This window comes from Arctopsyche grandis, chromosome 6 (genome assembly GCF_051622035.1).
Source record: "Arctopsyche grandis isolate Sample6627 chromosome 6, ASM5162203v2, whole genome shotgun sequence".
NCBI classification, from domain to species: Eukaryota; Metazoa; Arthropoda; class Insecta; order Trichoptera; family Hydropsychidae; genus Arctopsyche; species Arctopsyche grandis.
Window position 1 is genome coordinate 13,148,692 of NC_135360.1, and position 19,697 is coordinate 13,168,388.

At 33.1% G+C, this 19,697-nt stretch overlaps 2 protein-coding genes across 8 annotated transcripts in view; both read left to right on the top strand.

Annotated features, from left to right (window-relative positions):
- LOC143912724 (uncharacterized) overlaps positions 1–14,006 on the top strand; it is a 168,478-nt gene extending 154,472 nt beyond the window's left edge. For 3 of the 7 annotated variants that reach the window (XM_077432050.1, XM_077432047.1, XM_077432053.1), the window contains 4 exons: positions 12,240–12,293; positions 12,399–12,620; positions 12,691–12,808; positions 12,897–14,006. In XM_077432050.1, coding sequence (XP_077288176.1) covers positions 12,240–12,287 — 48 coding nt within the window. In that variant the 3' untranslated portion in view covers positions 12,288–12,293; positions 12,399–12,620; positions 12,691–12,808; positions 12,897–14,006. Of the gene's footprint in view, positions 1–12,239; positions 12,294–12,398; positions 12,649–12,690; positions 12,809–12,896 lie in introns of those variants that run through there. The other 4 variants (XM_077432048.1, XM_077432052.1, XM_077432054.1 and 1 more) reach the window with 3 other exon arrangements.
- A 387-nt stretch (positions 14,007–14,393) lies between these two features.
- On the top strand, positions 14,394–18,343 carry LOC143912725 (IQ motif and ubiquitin-like domain-containing protein). The gene is made up of 5 exons (XM_077432055.1): positions 14,394–15,813; positions 15,883–15,995; positions 16,062–16,273; positions 16,392–16,521; positions 16,591–18,343. The coding sequence occupies exons 1-5, from the start codon at positions 15,000–15,002 to the stop codon at positions 17,659–17,661; spliced, it is 2,340 nt and encodes a 779-aa protein (XP_077288181.1). The 5' UTR covers positions 14,394–14,999; the 3' UTR covers positions 17,662–18,343.
- Positions 18,344–19,697: the final 1,354 nt, after the last annotated feature.

Genomic DNA, 19,697 nt, shown 5'->3' on the forward strand with positions numbered 1-19,697 from the left:
TATTCGGAAACTGTTTAAAATTGTGTATTTAAATCTTACTATATCATCGAAGTATAATCAAATGTTATTTTGAAAGTATGAAGTAAATTTAAATCGCTGGTTGATGATGAATCGTCCTCGTATTCACGAAAATTTGTTTATTCCCATTTTTATTTCAGTAGTTAGTTGTTACATAGGTATTGGTATATACATAATCTTGACGTTGGAATAGGCCCGGCAAAAGGGCCCACACAAATGTTGAAACTTACATTTCAAGCCTAATAAAAAAAGTTAACCGATCCTTGGGCTGTTAAAGCAGGTATTAGTTATTTGTGTATATCGTAAGAAATTTGTTTTGTTGAAATACCCAAACTTTAGGTCCTAAAGTTGCAATATCCTATACATTTTTACACACGTGAAATAGTTAAAAAGTTATTTAATTTTACTGAGGGCCCATATTTTCTAACAGATAGTGGGGCCCACATGCCATCGGGCATGTTCGCTTGTATGGCCAGTCCGCCACTGTATATATATATATATATATATATATATATATAAAAGTTAGAATGACTTAACAATGCAAAATGTATCTGCGACACTAATATAAATATGGTGTTGTTAAAGTAAAAGAAAAATTTTAGCACGATCATAACTTTTAAACGGAAATTATTATGAAGCTCCTGTAAGAAAAATCACAACTTATGTACATATAAAGAGGTCAAGGTGCAAGTAGGTACATAATAACCCCGAGAAGGGCTTATATCAAAGAAAGGCTGCGTTCAATATTTTATATATTTTTTAGCTTAACATATTTAATTTTAGCATATACTCGTAATATCCCTTGATTGCAACACTTTTGAAATACATATATCCGAAAATTTTGAAATTATCTTGAAGTTCACAAAAAAAATTCGGATGTGACCAATCAAGTATAAACAACATAATTCGATAATGACACATACATACATATGTACATACCGTTTGTAGGGAAACGGTATGTTTGTGCCAAAAGTTTGAGCGGTAATGTATTATGAACTCACTCAAACAAGACAAAAGTTGTACTTCTAGTCGTCGGATTTTGTTCAAATTCTTTTCATTACTAAATATTATAAGCATAAAATATGAAGTAGATGGAATGAATTGAAAATGTCAAAATGAAAAAGTGAAATATTGTTTTAAAAAATAAATTGAAATGAAAATTTATTTTATTAATTAATTTTTCTTTCAGTGTTTTATATTGTTTATACATACGTAGGCAGATAGGTAGTTTTAACCATTTTTTTCATATTAAACAATTAAATATAAATATTAAATTAAATATATTTAAAAGGTATTTGAAAAAAATTCGAAAAACATAAAGGAGGTTTGTAAAAATGATCGAACACATGACCGACGATACATTTCTTTTAATTTTTTTATTATTATTTAATAACTTAATATACCAACACCCATGCGATGATATGTCATCGGGTACAACACTAGTTTTATTTATAAGAATTATACTGGATTTTTTCGTAAAGAGCACACATATTTAAAGGGTCGAAAAAAATAGTGGAAGAAAAATCTTACAAGAGTAAACTACCATTTTTGGTTGACGAGTATTCAGCATATGTATGCAATGCAAATAGCTTAAAAAGCCGCTCTACGGCTCAGACTGAAACAGACTGAAAAAAAATTGATACAATATTTATTTTATATTATATACATATTTACATAGAGAGATTAGCACGTTAATTGAAAACCTGATGTAATGCGATACATTCAAGCTAACCGTAGTGTTTCCCTATTAATTGACTACAGTTCACTACCATATAAGAATACTTGAAGAGATCTGATATCGAAAGCAATGACTTGTGAACATACCGTTCGGTAATCAAGTTCAAACACTTTTAAATCATCGCACACCTGTTTTTTTCTTCTCGTCATCTCGTAAGACGCTTGCGGTCATGGAAGTGCGCATTCATTGGTTTTGTAGGGTTCGTTTGTCGGGTAAAATGTTTGCACTCCCGCAAAGCTGCCACTGAAGATCGTTTCTCGGCGAAAAGGATTTCCCCAATTGCATTTTGGAAGGGCTCCAACACAAAGCCTAGCACGACTGCAGAGCGAACTACACCCTAGCACTCCCCTTCGATCTCATCCCACTTTCACCCCCCCCCCCCCCCCCCCCCCGCTGGCTTATTGACTTTGGTCGGCCGCCCCTGTGACTATTGTATCCACCCCCTCTTTGCACCTACAAAACGGTATATGTAGTTCATCTTTATGGTCTGACAGTGATATGAATGATGGTTGCAATCGATATTTTTTATTCCTCTTCTTTTTAATAAATTTTTATAACGCTGTAAATATCTATCGCATTTTGTGGCACTTAAATGGTCGTAAATAAATATGATATGACTTCAGCGATAACGTACTGTGTTTATAAAAATATCATATAAAATGAGTGCTTTGGCCAGCAATCGTCGAATTTTCGCTTCTGTATATTGATACTGTACTCTCAATCTAAAATCAAATCGCATAAATTTTATCTTTTCATACAAATGTAAAATTTATACTTTTACAATATCCACTTACACCAAGTCAATTTCTTGAAATTTTTCCGATGACAATATAATATTTTGATGACTGATATATAAATATTATACAATCGATTATACGACTATGATCTTATTTACATATACATATGTATGAAATTAAGGATTGGTATGTAGAATACGAATAGATGGACATGTGAGAATTTTCCCTACGTCTCTATAGACATTATAATTGAACGGAATGAGTTTAAACAAAGTTCCCTCGCATACATTTCTTTTGAGCTTATTTTCCGGTTTTATGCGTTTGAACGGATTTTCCTTTTAATTTTTAACCGGTGGTCTTACAAACGAGCCGTCTAGCAATTACAGGCTCTTTGCTCTTTGGGAGCACGCGCCTCAAAACCTTTCCAGTTCACACTCCCCACGGGCGTTTTCACTTCTTTTTACTTCGCAAACTCTATATAATTTACCTTTTCACTGAATTACCAGTAGTTTAATGTAAAACACATCCTCCAACCTTATGGTCCATTTTTTTAATCAACTCTTTAATAATCTTGGATAGTTAGTAGGTAGTAACAAAAAACCACAAAGGCTGTCGGTGAATCTGCTTCTTAGTCTTTCTTTTAAATTCATAGTTAAATGCTTAAATATTTATGTATGTATGTTTATATGATACATAGCATACTCAATTTCTAATTCATTGCAGCTTCATCATTCAATGAACCTTCTAATAAGTACCGTCATTTCACATAGGGTACATATTGTACTATTTTAGGTTGTCAGTTGAAAAAAAATGCATATATTGTATGTATATTATAGTAAATTTAGTACAGGGGTTTAGTACAGGATTCGAGGGGTTTGTTCATTCAAAAAGTTTTAATACAAATAACAAATAATATAAAAAACAAAAAAAAATGGAAAACAAAATCAAAATAAAATATAATACAAAAATAACAAAAAAAAACTCAAAATAAAAAATAAACTACAATAAAAAAAATGGAGAACTACAAGAACCATTTATTTTTTAGGAATTTATCGAGTATATTATAAATAAGGATTAAGTCACTAGAAATTACTAAATTATTTGGTAGTCTATTCCAAATTTCAACCACTATATTTAAAAAGATTCTCTAATTATTTTATAGTTAATAAATCTTTTTGAAGTCTAAGAGTATGACCTCTCAGATTTGCATTCTGTCAAACGAAATGAGGTTAATCATTGGACAATAATAATTGGATAATAATAGGACAATAATTGACAATAATTGGCTATTTATAATTTTGTAGACTTCGATAAGATCACCTCACATTCTTCTCGTCTCCAAAGTGGAAAGATTCATTTTTTTCAATCTCGTAATATCCTATGAAAGTGAATTAAGTTCGGAAGGTTTTTTTGTAATTCTTCGTTTGACCTTTTTAAAATGAGGTTTCCGATTGGTATACGCAAATTCCATAATCAATTCATTTAAAATCTTATTTTAAAATTATATCAGTGTGCTTGTGCTAGGTTTTTGCCAATTTGAGAGATAATACTAGTTTTGCTTAACCTTACAATTTTGGTATCAACACCTATTGTTTTATTAAGTGCATGTCAACTGGTGTCGTCAAAATCGAATACATTAATCTTCTCATCACAAACAAACAATCGATCTACTTACCGAATGAACTATTCATAATAACTCACAATTCAAATAAATATAAAATGTTTACAAAGGTCCGATCGGAACTTGAAACTATTATATCCATGGATATTGTTATAACCAGACAATACAATACAAGGAGGTTGATTTTCGGTAGCATATACAGAATGCGCGCCAAGAAGGAACGTTGTCATGGTGAGTTTTCCATTTTCCGGATTTCCACTTTTCCGCTTCCGGTTGCGACACACAGTGACGTCGCACACCCGCAAATGGAAATATCGGCTAACTGTGTGGCCTTGCACAACATGAAAACACCATTCGATTTTAATATTGCAACTACATAATTGGTTCCAATATCGTAGTTTTTCCGAAATCAATTCCGATAAAGCAATAACCGGCTATACATATGTATGTACGTACTAAACGAAAACCAGGATGCTTGCGAACATCTGACATAAACTAAAAATCGCCGTTCTCGAAAATTTATGATGTGTAAACTTGACAAATCAGCCTCATAAAGTTTTGGTTGAATTCTTGCTACCGAGAATATATTTTCAATGCCAGTGTCATACTACATCGGCGCTTTCCAAACGTTATGTGCGATTATCCCCTTTTTGTATTGAGTTACATACCTCTACCTCTCACCTTCAACCTTTTTATATGATTGATGTTAAATAAATACCTAAATATAAATTATATTACATTATATGATTTAAATTTAAGCTTTTTTTAGGCGTTTTAGAAGAGGTCAGAGTCTCATTAAGGCTTTTTTTTTCAATTTTCAACCACCCAAACATCTCAGAACAATGAGTAATATTTATTAAGAAATCACTAAACAGATTTATATTTACCATAAGGTTTGCCTCAAGACAAAATGTACATAATGTTATTACGAAATGACACCGGGCAAGGAATTGAACTCATAACCAATCAGTAAATAACATTATACGTTAACCATTGAGCTGTGTTGCTATTATATTACATATAATAAGAAAGCTTTTTCTCAAAGTACATTACATGTTTTGAAACATTCTGTAGTTCACCTACATATTAGATTTAAACATTCTGTAGTACCCAGTGGCGTGGATAGTGGTTAGCATATTATGCTTTTTACCAGAGTGGTCACGAGTTCGAGTTCCACTAGAGTCCCGCTGCTGGCCAGACCTTAAATTGTAACTCCAGGTCGATCGTTTCTTTCCAGAGTTTGCCAATTTTTCTGATTTTCAACGGTTTCTGTAAAATTGACATCTCCTATCCTATCTCTCTTGCTAATCTCAAGTTATTCAGCGTCTTGAGTTTCGCCAATTTCATTATAAAATGCTGCAAAAATTTCTTCATCCATATCAATGTGGATGTTTGTATGAATTCGCATTGTATAAAATGCTTATGTATATTAATTAATTATATATGTTTAAGTGCACTCATCGCTTTGGAGCAATCTGTAAAGGCGGGTATTCGTGTTCTATTGAATAAAAAATTGATTGTTGCAATTATTTTAGTAAAATAGTTTACTCAACAACGTATTCATATGCTGAAAAAATCCATGCCTACTTAAAAAGAAAAATATTATTAAAGCAATTTAGCTTCAAAACACAACGACACGCACAGTTTGGAAAACGCTGTTTTAACGCTTGGTGTCCATGTAAAAGAAATTGTATATACATATGTATATGAATACGTACAAAAATATGGAGTGTAATATATTACTTTTTCGTTGAAAGTGCTTTTCGTTGAAAGTGAAACTCTTTTTCAAACACTGGCCATTTACAATATTTATACGTGAATTACTGCTAGTATCTATGTATACATACGCGTAGATAATTTACACATTTTATATGAAACACGAGATACATTCAATGTATCTTTAGAATATTGCACAGAATAGTCCCTAGAGTACACACAAACACACACACACTATATATGTAATTACCCGTTTGAAACGGAGAAAAACCGCGTCCTAGAAATGTGTAGTTTTTAGATTTTATTTTTAGTACAGCAACTACTATAACTGTATAAGTAGGTGCGAAGCTCAAGTCTATATTTGAAGTAGACCTCGTTTCCGTAAACTCACACGTGTGTTGATTTACTTCCCGGTATAGTTCTGATCCCATTGGGTCGAAATACGACTCATAAGCAATTGATGTGAGCTTTCTAAAGTGCATGTGCATATATTTAAATCAATCTTAATATTCGTACATTTGTATATTCGTGCAATATCCGAGCCGTCTCACTGGGACAAGTGGTTTGCGAGAAACGAGAAACTTTCCGTTCTCACTTACAATATTGTACGGAAAGACAACACTTGAGGCTTTCAAGGTCTTTCGTCCTTGTTGTCCCAGAAAACTATTAATATTATTTTAATATTATCCTTTTAATTGGTTAACAATGGCAAAACTAATTATATATGGCATTATGAATCTAAATGTATGTACATAATATATAAATATAATACAATACATATGTATGTATGTACATATATGTAATTCAGTGGCGTGCGGTGACTTTTCAACCAAGGGATGCTGTCCAAAAAATGATCAATTTATTTTTTTTAATTTTATTTTATTCTTTGAAACTTTGTCATATGTGTTTATTAAAATTTCTAATATGTTTTCGTTTTTGAATGAATATTCAATTTTGGTGTGGGTTTTGGGCTCTTAATAATATCTTGTTCATTATATGGTAGAGAAGCAAATGTCCTTTTTAGTACATTTTTAATTAAACAATTGCAATTATTATTAGCAACGGCGATAAATCCATTTACATTGTTACTTTGGCTATCCATATTTAGAGCCATAATAAATAATAATTTAGGAAGTATCAAACTACATTACAATAAAATAATAAAAGTAAAAGTAAACCAAAACTGATTGTTTCCTCCATCTCATACTTTTTTTTATAAAATTGATTTGTTTGTGTATGAAATTCACACACATACATTATGGATGTACTTACTTTTTATTTATACCTACATATTTCATTACCAATAATACAATATGTACATAGGGTTACATGTAAATTTTTACTGATTTTTATAATTCCTTTAATTTTTTTATATTTTGAAAATCGCTATTATTTTTACTACTAAAAATGTATACGTTGGCAAGAAAAGTCGTTCTTACCAAAATCGTTGAAGTTGGAATCGGAGTCGGTAAATTTTGAACTGACTCCACAGCCCTTGCATAATACATACATAGATATATTGTAGGTGTGATTAATGTAATACGTGCATGCATTTAATTAATTGTTATATATTTATTCATTTATTAGATTGTTATTTTTGAGCTTCCCGGTACAGATTTAACGTTTACTTTGCCCTTTCAGCTCGAGCAATCTTCGTGAAGGAGAATTATGAAAGGATCAATGCGTAATGCTCCCGAGGCTCCACGTGTCGCTAAATCGGGCCATCGAGGAGGTAGTGGGTGGTGTGGGGGGTAATGTCGTCACTGACAGTGGGAGGAGGTTAAAAGGAAATAGGTGGCATGGGGGAGTCTGGGGGGTACTTTAAAGGGGTGTGCGGTGGGGTGTTTTCGCAACATCTCCAAGCGAACTATACCCCAGGGCCAACCTCAAAATCGATATTCGTATCTCAACAGTCCAGAATGCAACGAGCGCTGCACGCATTGGATCGCATATTTATGCGACAAGAAGTAGGACAGTACATATATTGGAAAGCAAGTGTTTGGCATTCGACATATTGAGTTCATATTAAAAAAAAATCAAATTAAGAGAATCTATAATTTGTATCCATAGTTGGTTTCGATATGTTTTTAAAATTTAAACCTCTGTCAATCACGAGGATTATATCAACATTTTCAATTCGGAATATTCGTTTGTGATAAATGTATGCTTTTAAATTGATGTGAAATATGCATTTCAATTATTATTATTTCTCGTATATTATTTTTATCTCAATATTTGATTATCCAATTAAAATTCAGCATTATGTAATCTCCTAGCTGAGCTATACACTACAGGCAGAATAAAAAGCTTATTTACTATGTTATTTGAAATTGTCAATTTAAGAGCATTAGTTTGAAATGTTTATTTCCGTAGTTGATTACTTCGCTTATTCTTAATATGTCTTCCTTAGACATATTCGAGAGAACTTTTATGTATTTGATTGTAAAAGTTGAGTCGTGGTATGCATTTCTGGAAAACTTAATAAACAAAATGGAATATTTCCATGGGTGCATTTTCTCGTAGAATGAAAAAGAAGCGTATAAAGCGTATCTATGATGAGTTTGTTCGTTTTGAGGTATTCTTTAAACAAATATTGTATAATGTAAACGAAAGAAAATTTTGTTTTAATTTTTTTTACATTGTAATCAAACGAATTTTTTATGTTTATTTTCATAACAAGTAGGTACATGGTACTAGGTTTTTTTTTACTTTGCTTAGTATTGTTTATTTTTAATATTATTTCTAGCTCATTTATGCTTATATGTACATTAGCCCACGCGCTATAACCACGTTAAATTCAATTATTAGTAGTTAAAAATTGGTTTAGCCAGCAGTATAGCTCGGTGGTTGCGTTAATGCTAACCACCGAGAGATTCCTTGATTAAAACCCCGGGTTGACCTCGATTGTAAAATAAAATTCGGAAGTGTTTCTGTAGTACTGCTGTTCAGACTTGTGATTGTTTCCTATCAGAGTTTGCCAATTTTTATGATTTAATTATTGAAATGGTTCCTCATCAAATTGGAAAAATCATCTTACCCACTATGTCACCATCATTTGAATATGATTTCAAATTTAGAATCTATTTATCAAATTTAGAATTTATTTACATACATGTGTAAAAAGTTAAAAAATGTAAAACCAGTAATGGCATCATGGGAAGACATCATTTAAAACAAAGTTATCCTAATTCTCGGAAAATCTAGATATACCCTATTTTGGAACATTCTCCATCGACTTAATTATTTATTATGCACGCCAGAATTTGTGATTTCTACGATAAGTGGTGCACGACAACAACAATTTTTTTTTTTCAATTTCCTGTTAAAAAGTTGTATTTGATTCTATTGTATTGTTTTGTATTCTTCAATCGTGCAATTACTCTATCTGTCATAACATCCTTCTTTTAACTTATTTGTCGTAAATGTTTCCATTTTTGTCGTGAAGTTCTTTTTATCGTCAATTTGACTTTTACGGCTCGTCGTGCATATATCTCATTTAAATTACCATCGATTGTTGAATGCTTATTTATTAAGTAATAAAAATATCGAAACTAATCTAAAAAAAAAGATATATTGAAAAATCATACCTTTCGCTGCTTTTTATTGAAATAAATTGATTAGTTTGAGACACAAAAAAATATTGTTTGAAATCGATGACTTTTTATTTGACCTTGACGCGACGTAAATTTTGTACTAGATCAAAATTTTTAACGTAGTATATTATCGCACATAGTAATATTGATTATATGTATAATCTAATATATAATTTCGAAAGAGACTTTGTATGTATGTATGTATGTATGTATGTTTGTTTGTTTGGGTCGTAGATTCCGAGACGTTCGATTTAATAAAAAAACAAATGCATATTCAAATAAATTTAAATAAAATAAAACTATTTAAATTAATATAATAAAATGTTTACTATTAGATTGGCCATGTTTAAGCGGTTTATATTATTATACAAATACTGAACGAAGCCGGGTAAAAACACTAGTACCTATAGTGTTTATTTATTTATTTAAAGTTCAGACCATTGTGGCATTACAGGAATTCTATAACACAAAAAAAAAAACAAAATATAACACAAAAAAACAAAATAACAATTAAACATAAATTAATACATACCGAAAATAATATGCTAATCAATTATACATAAAAAATACATTTATAAATACATTTAAACATAAACATAAATACATCCATACATAAACATTAAAAAAACAATAGCATTTAATAATAACAGATAACGTAAAAATATCAAATATAAAATATAACATAAGGAATGTCTTGCACCTACAGCCAGTTCCAATAAATGAAAACCAACTGCAAATAAAAAACATCCCTGTGAGGCCCAAATGGAAGAGAGTAAATCAAAATTCCACTCATAAATCACAATCAATCATGAAAACAATGATGAATTATAATACCATACATAGTTAATAGATATTATTAAGGCAAAATGACAAATATGCACTCGTAAATAAGCATCCTTGTGCTCATATACATACATTCATACTCGATTACACAAACATGCTAAACAAGCAATCGATGAAATTGATTGCATAACATTATATGTACATATGTTAATAGATGGGTTTGTTTACGAACACCCAGTAGCAATAGAGTGCATTTCTGCAACCTTGACCTTGTGCACGCGCCCTGTCGCCCCCGCCTCGGAGATGGGGGCGCCGCCCTTACCGCTGCGCCCCCATGCGCCCCCTTTGCAACTCCCCTTCGCCTCCCCGGTTACAGCCTGTCCCAGTTAGAGCGACTCTCTCTCTCTCTCCTCTCGCCTCTCTAGCTCCATCTCGCTCTCTTGTAAACTCAATATTTCAGCCGACGCGTACAACCAGCTGAAACGGGCTTAGCTAGAAAAATTCACCGTACGTGCCTTTTAACCTGCTGGATGCTGGACCAGCCGTACAAACACTTCGTTACCGTCTCGCGGCTCGACCAAAGTGTCCGTGAGATGTCTGAAAAATTACTAATGATCGCCTTTGCACTCTTAAAATGAACCTACTCGCTTTCGCGCTCATATTGTTCGATTGGGTCTACCCCACGGGATCGAATTAGAAATGCACGAAAAACCAAATATCGGAAGGCAAAGATCGAAAATCGAAAGATCAAAAAAAAAAGGGTGCATGGTAAACGGTACATACTCACCTAATTTGCGCGAGCAGGATACAACAGGAACAAGAGGAACAGGCTTTTCCTCCCGTATTAATGTGCGCGCGCAGAATACGGGAGGAAAAGCCTGTTTCTCTTGTTCCTGTTGTATCCTGCTCGCGCAAATTAAGTGAGTATGTACCGTTTACCATGCACCCTTTTTTATCTTTTGACTTAAGATCTTTTGATTTTCAATCTTTGCCTTCCGATATTTGGTTTTTCGTGCATTTCTAATTCGATCCCGTGAGGTGCACCCTGTTTGATTTTAAGCGATCGAATGGAGTGTATTACACTATCAATAATGTCACGCGATCCGTATTGATAGTAATAATACCCCCCCCCCCCCCCAATGATCGTTGTTCTCTCGATAATTTGATTGTTTATATCAAAGATATTTGTACCAAGTTACATAGAACACTATAATTGGGGTGACCATTTTTTCCAGGACTCCTATTTTCCTTGTTGGTAACTCAAGTAGAACAGAGTTACTAACACCAACACAATTTTTTACGACCTACTTATAATCTTAGAATCTTCCTAATTCTTATAATCTTCCATAAGAAGGTTATTATAGTTATAAAAATTGTTTAACAGTTTTGTTGACTTTTAAAAGTTTATACCAAACGTGACTTTCACTGTCAAATGTTGCGCTTTTAGGTTAAGTGCAACGGCTGAAGGAAAAGTTTCTTAATCAACTTAAAATTTCTAATCTTATAATTTATTATTCTTAAGTGAATGGGCAAAACGGGACAAATCAAATCGACGGGACCAACACAAAGCACGTAAAATACGGGACTATCTCGGCCAAAACGGGACGTGTGTTCACCCTTACTATAATGAAGCTAACAGTTTTCCACCAATTATAACCAGATATCGGCGGACAAGTTGCTTGTGCTCACAAAAAATGGTTCACTATTGTCCTACAAACACAACAAAAAAGGTTTTAAATAGCGAACTATTTTTTGTGGGCATAAGCAACTTGTCCGCCGATCTCTAATTATAACAAATAAATGAATACACAAATAACTTTCAGATGTTTTTATTTAAAAAAAGTTCACAATCTTCATTCAATTGAGTCTAAATTGTATATGGCTTAATATAAGTAGAACTTTTAATATTTATATTTGCATTCATTCTAATGAATTTATTTTTTTATTCCCACAAAAGCTCTCCTCTCCGTGGCTATGGTGAAATTTAAACAACATATTACGTAAATTTTGATGTAATTTTATTTTTGTTTCAGTATACAGACAGCATGAAGAGGTTTCAGACACTGTCAATCATTGCTTGATTTTTCGTATGTAAAAATATACTTTTTGTATCAATCTATAACATGTCTTTTAAATTATTAATTTTCTAATTATCTATAAAAAAATTATCTACATTTTTTTTTAATTTACAGGAAATGATATTTCAAAAAATCTTCAAAACTCGACTCAATTTAAATCAATACATAAAATATCATATTTTATTTTGAAAAAAAATCAAAGCTTCCGTCTACTTCCACGTTGGCCTATCATACATTGAAAGACCTCGCTATTTTACATGAAAGTCGACAGTTTTCCAATATTAAGGATAGATTTTCCAATCAGTGTAAAATCCCAACGGGCGATACACGTCACAAGTCATATCACATAAATGCATATATACCTATATCTTTTTATTATTTTATATTTACCATGGCGCCATTACAGGTTTCCCCAAGGTGACACCATTGGCAAAAATTTGGTAAGGAACCGCTTCAACAATGAAATCAGATAAATTGGCAAAATCTAATAGGAAGTGATCGAACTGGAGTCACATATACCCAAGGTCATAAACATAAAACGACAAATTACACATGTTTATATTATATATGTATAAGAGCTTCCACATTAATAAGTAAACATTGTACAAACAGTGCATTTCAGATACGAAATCGAGGAAGTTCGACGTGAAGACGTGCAACAACAACAACAATGTCATACGCAGATTCAATCGAGCATTCTAACTAATTCAATCGGAGGATAGGTCGGCTGAGACGCGAAGCAAAACTCCTTTACGCTTAAAGTCAATAGTGCCTGTCTGAGGCACGCTAGCTAATTTTGTAATCCGAACTTTGAGAACTTACACCGTATAATATTTGAACGTGTTTCTTGTCGAACGATACTGCACAAACAGAAACCTCCGGTACGAATCTTTGAGATGAGCGGCTCGCCGTGTTTAAACTCTCGCAGCTGACGAACCCTCTGTCGGCGTAGATCCAAACTAAGCCTCGACTTCTAATGAGGTTTTTCCCGAACTCTAAAAAGCTCACCGTAGAATTCCTGGCCTGAGTTGACCCACAATCCCACCTCTCAATGGGAGACTTTAAATCTGCGGTGGCTCACTAACGTTAAAACCCTTTGAAAGTTAGCCGAGGTATATATGTACGTATGTATGTATGCACGTACGGAGTAGTTATCCCTGTCTGCAGATGTAGAGATTCGGTGTATTTATTAAAAAAAAATTGTATTCATGTTAATCTAAGACTAGTGGTGCTACCCGGTTCCACTTTCGACGATCTCTTCCGTTTTACCACGGATATAATAGAAGTAACTTGAAATGGAAATGCATTCTAATAGTCGAAGCTTGAAAAAAATCTTCATTTGTTTTTTTATTAAATTTATTTCAATCGAAAAAAATTAATATTATTTAACAACAGACCAATCCAGCCAATCAAAATCGAATTAGACGCCGTTTCGGTTTTATATTTATTTATTTCAGTTTAGTTATAGTGACATTATAGATATACTCCAGGGCGTCACTATAGCTAGGCATATATACATACATACATACATGAAAAAACAAAAGATACAAAAATAAAAATTAAATATCAAAATGTAATAAGATGTACATAAACAAAAAAAATCTCGAGTTCAAATTTTCGTACGATCACAAAACTTAATCTATTGTTAATACGTACATAGATAAATTAATAAAGCATGAAGATAATGTTTACAATACTTTAGTAAAGAACAAACATAATAGAAAAATAAAAAAAATAAAATGAAATATGAAAAATTAAATGTAAGAACAGATCTCAAATTAAACAATTCCTCAACCAGATCTGCATAATTTAGATTGAACAAATCCAAGTTAATAGAAATCATAAGATAAGCTGCTTACTATCCAGTTACATATATGTACATTTACATACTTCTTCTTAAATCTGTTCATTTCTATGGCAACTATGATACCATGCCAAAAAATTTTATTATTTATTGTTTATTATTTATTATTTATTTACATACATATATTGTTAAGAAGTTTTCTTGTGAAATGTTTTTCTCAAGTTGTTTCTCTGTTGCGTTCTGAAAATTAACAATGTAGAAAGTGGAATTTGACTAAACATTTGATGTTCAGGACTATGGAATAAATAATAAGTATGTTAAAATTGATTATTGAATATTCTTAGTGAAAATTATACATAAATGCTTGACGAGACCAATAATTAAAAAAAACATTGTCTTTGACGGAACGCCTATATAAAAAATGAATTTTCCAATGGCTTCTGAACTGTGTGCGACTTAATATGAACACGTACATACATGTTAAATCGTAAATATGTGTAGTATTACATGTATTTAATTTACATTATTCATTATTTGTGTTAATTTTATTTATTTTATATGAATTTTCAATATGCGCCATTTTATGCAAAAGAATTACACATGTACATATATATATGTACATATTGCAGGTTTTAATTAAAAAATCACAACTTTTGGGAATTCGCTATGATTGATGTTGTTTTGTGATACTCAAATAGTACATTGTATGCATTTAATTACATTGAATCGTTGTGTGATTTATTACGTTGCTAAGTAAACAAATGTTGTTATATATCTATGGCTACGCGAGTCAATTTTCCGGGCTTGTAGACCTAAGCGCACGCTTTTCCACCGTTTTATCGATACAACATTGACGAGAAGTAAGATAAAACGCGTCCAAAATTAAAACCTAATCAAAAGCAATTTTCACAATGGAAAGGAAACCCATCATACGCCAACGCTCCGAACCGATACCAGATAGCCTCAGAACGGACGACGAGAATGTGGAGAGCAACTCATTGGACGGCAAAAGGATCAACGTAACGTTTCACGTATCGAACCAAAACGATGACCACTTCAAGAGGTCCTTCAAGTACTCGTCCACAGTCGGAGATGTCAAGAGGAAGCTGTCCAAGCTATTGAAAACAACCACGGACAACATCACCATCCTCAAAAACGATTCGACTCTATCAGACGACGTGCGCATTTCAACTTTGGAGTCGGACGCGGAAGTGGAGATTTTCACCAAGGATGACAGCTTCATAGACGTGGACATTGTCAAGGAAAAGTTCAACGAGTCGATATCGGTAATCGTTCACGAAGAACCTCCGAAGAAAATCATTCCGCAGAATATCACTTGCAAATTCCACGTGGTCAACCAGCATCACTACTTCACGAAATTATTCCCATGCTACAGTACGATACAAGTCATGAAGGAAAAACTTTCAAGCCTATTGGTAGTCGAACAAAGTGTACTTTTGCTCGTTAAAAACAAATCCATCTTGACCGACGATACCCAATTGTCAGATTTGGAAATAGACAACTTTGGAAATTTAGAAGTCGAATTGTACACTAAAGATGGAACCAAAATGAAATTCGACACTGTGTATAAAGACGTGCCTATTTCGGACATTTTAACCGTAGCTATTCCTTTGGGACCAAATAGAATCATCAATGTCAATGTTGAAGTCATCGATACACGTATCGTCAAACCTTATTTGGGAGGCTATCGCAATAAAATAACAGGTAGTTTTTTTATTAATTTTATTAAATAGAAAATTACTTTTACATAATATATAATTTTATTTGTTTCAGGCTTGGAATATCACCATGCGTTTACGCAAACTCAAGACTTTCGCTCAAAAGTGCCTCCCGAAAAGAAAAATCACAGAGATACACAAACCGTGACTGTCAGAGATACTGCTATTGTAAGTTGACTGAGATTTATGAAATACATGGTTGTATATTTTTGACCTTTTTTAGTTTTTATGTAGGATACTGGCACCAGCCGTGGTACCCAAATATATGGTAGGGGTGTTTACGTGCCCAACGTTACAGACGTCGTGTTGTTAGCGAGACCACATTGGCCCAATGTTACTCAAACTGTGGCGCAAAAACGACGTACGGAATGTGCTATTCGTATTCAAAGAGCCTGGAGAGCTTATCGATGCAGAAAAGCAGTCAGTGGTTGGCTGATACAGTGCAGGTAATCCGATTTATATATGTATATGTACCTATGTAAGATAAAATTATGATATTATTTTTAATTTGAGAAAAATTTATGATTATACTCATAAAATAACATTACGGCATGTCTGTTTCAGGAAACGAATAGAAAATTTGAAGAACGAAGATCTGGAAGAGATACGAATACGTGATCTCAGACTGAAAAAGGAAATGATTGCCAAGACATTTCCCAGAACTAGAGAAGATTTTGATCAATTATATGCTATGGTTGTCATTTTATTTTATTTCAATGAATGATTTTCTTTTATGACATAATATTTATTATATTTGTTTTAGGTTGATAGGTGGAGAAATACTGAAATAGCTCGCATATCAAAATTTCACACTAAAGGTCCCAAAGTTGCTGAATTCAGTTTGCTGTTGGATAAAGAAATTCAGTTGTTGAGGTCTATAGAAAAATTTAGGGTTGAATTGATAGAAGATTTTAGGAAAATGAAAGAAAAGAACCTTTTGGAAGAGATGTCGAAACCGGTAGTTTGGCAAAATTCTAAAGGGAAAATTATCACAATGGACACTATGGAAGCTCAAAAAGCAAGAGAACTAAAAGATATATATACGGAGTTCTGCAAAGAGGATTTGGGCTTAGAAGACAGGATGAAATTGTTAGTGAACTTCAAGTATACATTGGCTAATTACAAAACTCCTTTGGCGTATCAGTTGAGCTCGTTGATCGACAGGGAGTGCGATTTGACCGTGAGAAACGTCCCTGCCAAATTTTTAGACGTATTACGGAAGAGAATCCACACGACACTCTTTCAGTTCATCAAGAGCTCTGAGTTTAGTGGAAACGTAGCTGCAAAGCACAAGGAGAGAACCGCTAAAAACATGGAAGGTGAACGCTTATATTATTGCAGTCAGTGCGACAATGTGAAAATGTACACGAAATTTCCCCTGCACTCCAGGACTAAAAATATGAACATGTGCACGGCCTGCTCCTGGAGTAACTTTGCAGAACAAAACTGGGTGGACATGACACCGTACAAGTTCATGCTGAGAGCGGTTCGGCGCGAGGAGCGCAAGAATAAATGTTTGTCGTCGATAGCTTTCGTGATTCAAGAGAAGGATGTTTACTTCATCGTTGACAAGGTCTGGCATTCGCGATCCGCCATCAGTGAGTACGACGACATTATAGACTTGCGTCTCTGTCGGTGGAACGTGCTCGAAGATTGGTCCCCGTGGAACTGCATCCTCCTGACGTTCAGGGAAATGAAGTCTCATTTGAAGTTGATAGAACCGGAAAAAATGTACGACGCCGATCTTGTTCAAAAAGTTCACAGCAAGCTCTTGCTCGCCAAAACACATTTCAAACATTTGATGGAATTCAAACGCGATAGTCCAGTACAGTAAATTACACGTTTTCATTTGTAACTACATACATACTTACATTATAATGTTTGTAGATGTGTGACTTTTGTAACAAATTAATTGCAATCTATGTATAGGTAGTTTTGAAATAGTACATACATACATATATAGCGAGTGAAGTGTTCATAAAGTTATTATTTTCCATTAATTAATAAAACTACTGAATTATATACAAATTATACATGTAGATGATTGCATTGTTTTTGCACTAGAAATTTACATTTCGGACTGTTCTATTAATGAGTAAGATCTACTAATTAATATTTAAATGTAATATGTATATTTTTCTATCATGTGAAATTACATTTATATGGAAACGATGCGTTTCAAATATTAATTCAATTTTCTTTAATATCTGATTGTCATATGATACAGATTTTAATACAAAACAATATAGCACAAAAATTAGTTGCACAGTGGTTGCATGTACTTTGTAGTATGTATTATATATTTGATTTTTGATAGGTATGTGTATCAATAAACACTAACCAATGTTGTATCATATGTAGTTGAATATGAAATACCAAGTGAGCCACATTAATTTAAAATTTTACTTTCACCTTATTACAAAATATTCACAATCAACTGTTCCGAAATTTTATTGTGTCAAATTTTAAATAATTTAGAAACCGAATCAACGAAAAGAATAAAATACTTTCTCGTGAAATTGTTTAATATAAGATTTTTAATTTTATCTAAAATAATATTTGTTTATGTTTATTATGCATCAATGCCAATAATTTTGCGAACTGTATTCTATAGAAATATTTATATTTCAAATGTAATTTTCATTAATCAGATATGATTATTGAAAAATGGTAATGCAAACAGATGTTGAAAATTTGTGTGTCGACCCAGATGATAAGATATTTTTAATATTTATAATATAATGAAGAGCACTAGCGGAATCATAATGTAATCCAAAGGGGGGGGGGGTTTATTCAAATTGAAAACATAATATATTAAAAAATATCTTATTAAAAGCACTAATTAAAATCAGGCCTTTTAACAAGATGTGTTTTATGTATTATATTTTCAATCCGAATGCCTCCCCCCCCCTGACGCCCTAACACATGAAAGCGACTGGTCAATATTTCACAATTTTAAAATTCATAGTCAAATTGGTGAAAATTACAATAAAATTTAATCTATTTGCTCATTGCAAATCTCCCGTCATCGAAAGATAAAAACTGTTATATTTTGATAGCATGAGATACTATTATCATATGTATGACTTCGGTTTGGAGGGGGGGACGACGACGACACCCTAACAAACTGCATCAAGTGACACCAACCCTAGCAACACCGCTGCTATATTGTACATTATAAAGCCCGCTTTAAGGGTCAATTAATTCGACCCTTAAAACCCTAAACATGAGGCCACCCCCCCCCCCCTCAACGAATACAGTCTGAGAGACCCTTTCATCGGAGATTTTGTACATAGGCATAGATATAGAATAAAATAGATGGGGCCTAACTATTCAATAATTGTCTCACTTTTGAAGAGTGCACTCTCTCAGTAGCTAACTGGCTTCTAAGTCGATTGACATTTTTGCCTTCCTTCCTTTTTTCATCCCTTCCCCCGCACTTCTCCGTTGTTGGGTCCGCTTTCTTCAGACAAATTTGTTTCCAATACCTCATCCACATATGTCTATGTACAGTATTTTCCAAACTTTGATGCGATTTCTCCGAAGACTGAAAACCGCTGGAAACCGATGCGAATATCTGGAAATAATCAACGAGGTGGTGACCAACGTCCGGATGCGGACAAGGCATTAGGAAGAAGAAGATAATAGTTCGCGTTTATTTTTATTTTTTCCGGGATTCCTCTCGAGATGTTTCGTGATCGAGATTTTAGTGACTTGCGCGACATCGATTTTTGCGGAATTATCCGTTTACCATATTTCTCACACGGGGCCACGCCTAGGAGTTCGTCCGCCTGTGTGCAAACTTAAATCGACCGTTGAAAATTTGAATCACAATCAAAATTAACCAGAAAAACAAAACGTTTAGTACTG

Excerpts from the sequence above, each read along its gene's own strand:
- LOC143912725 (XM_077432055.1), top strand. The coding sequence starts at position 15,000 with ATGGAAAGGAAACCCATCATACGCCAACGCTCCGAACCGATACCAGAT. Across the intron at positions 15,814-15,882 it reads CTATCGCAATAAAATAACAG|GCTTGGAATATCACCATGCG; the intron begins GTAGTTTTTTTA and ends TATTTGTTTCAG. Across the intron at positions 15,996-16,061 it reads CTGTCAGAGATACTGCTATT|GATACTGGCACCAGCCGTGG; the intron begins GTAAGTTGACTG and ends GTTTTTATGTAG.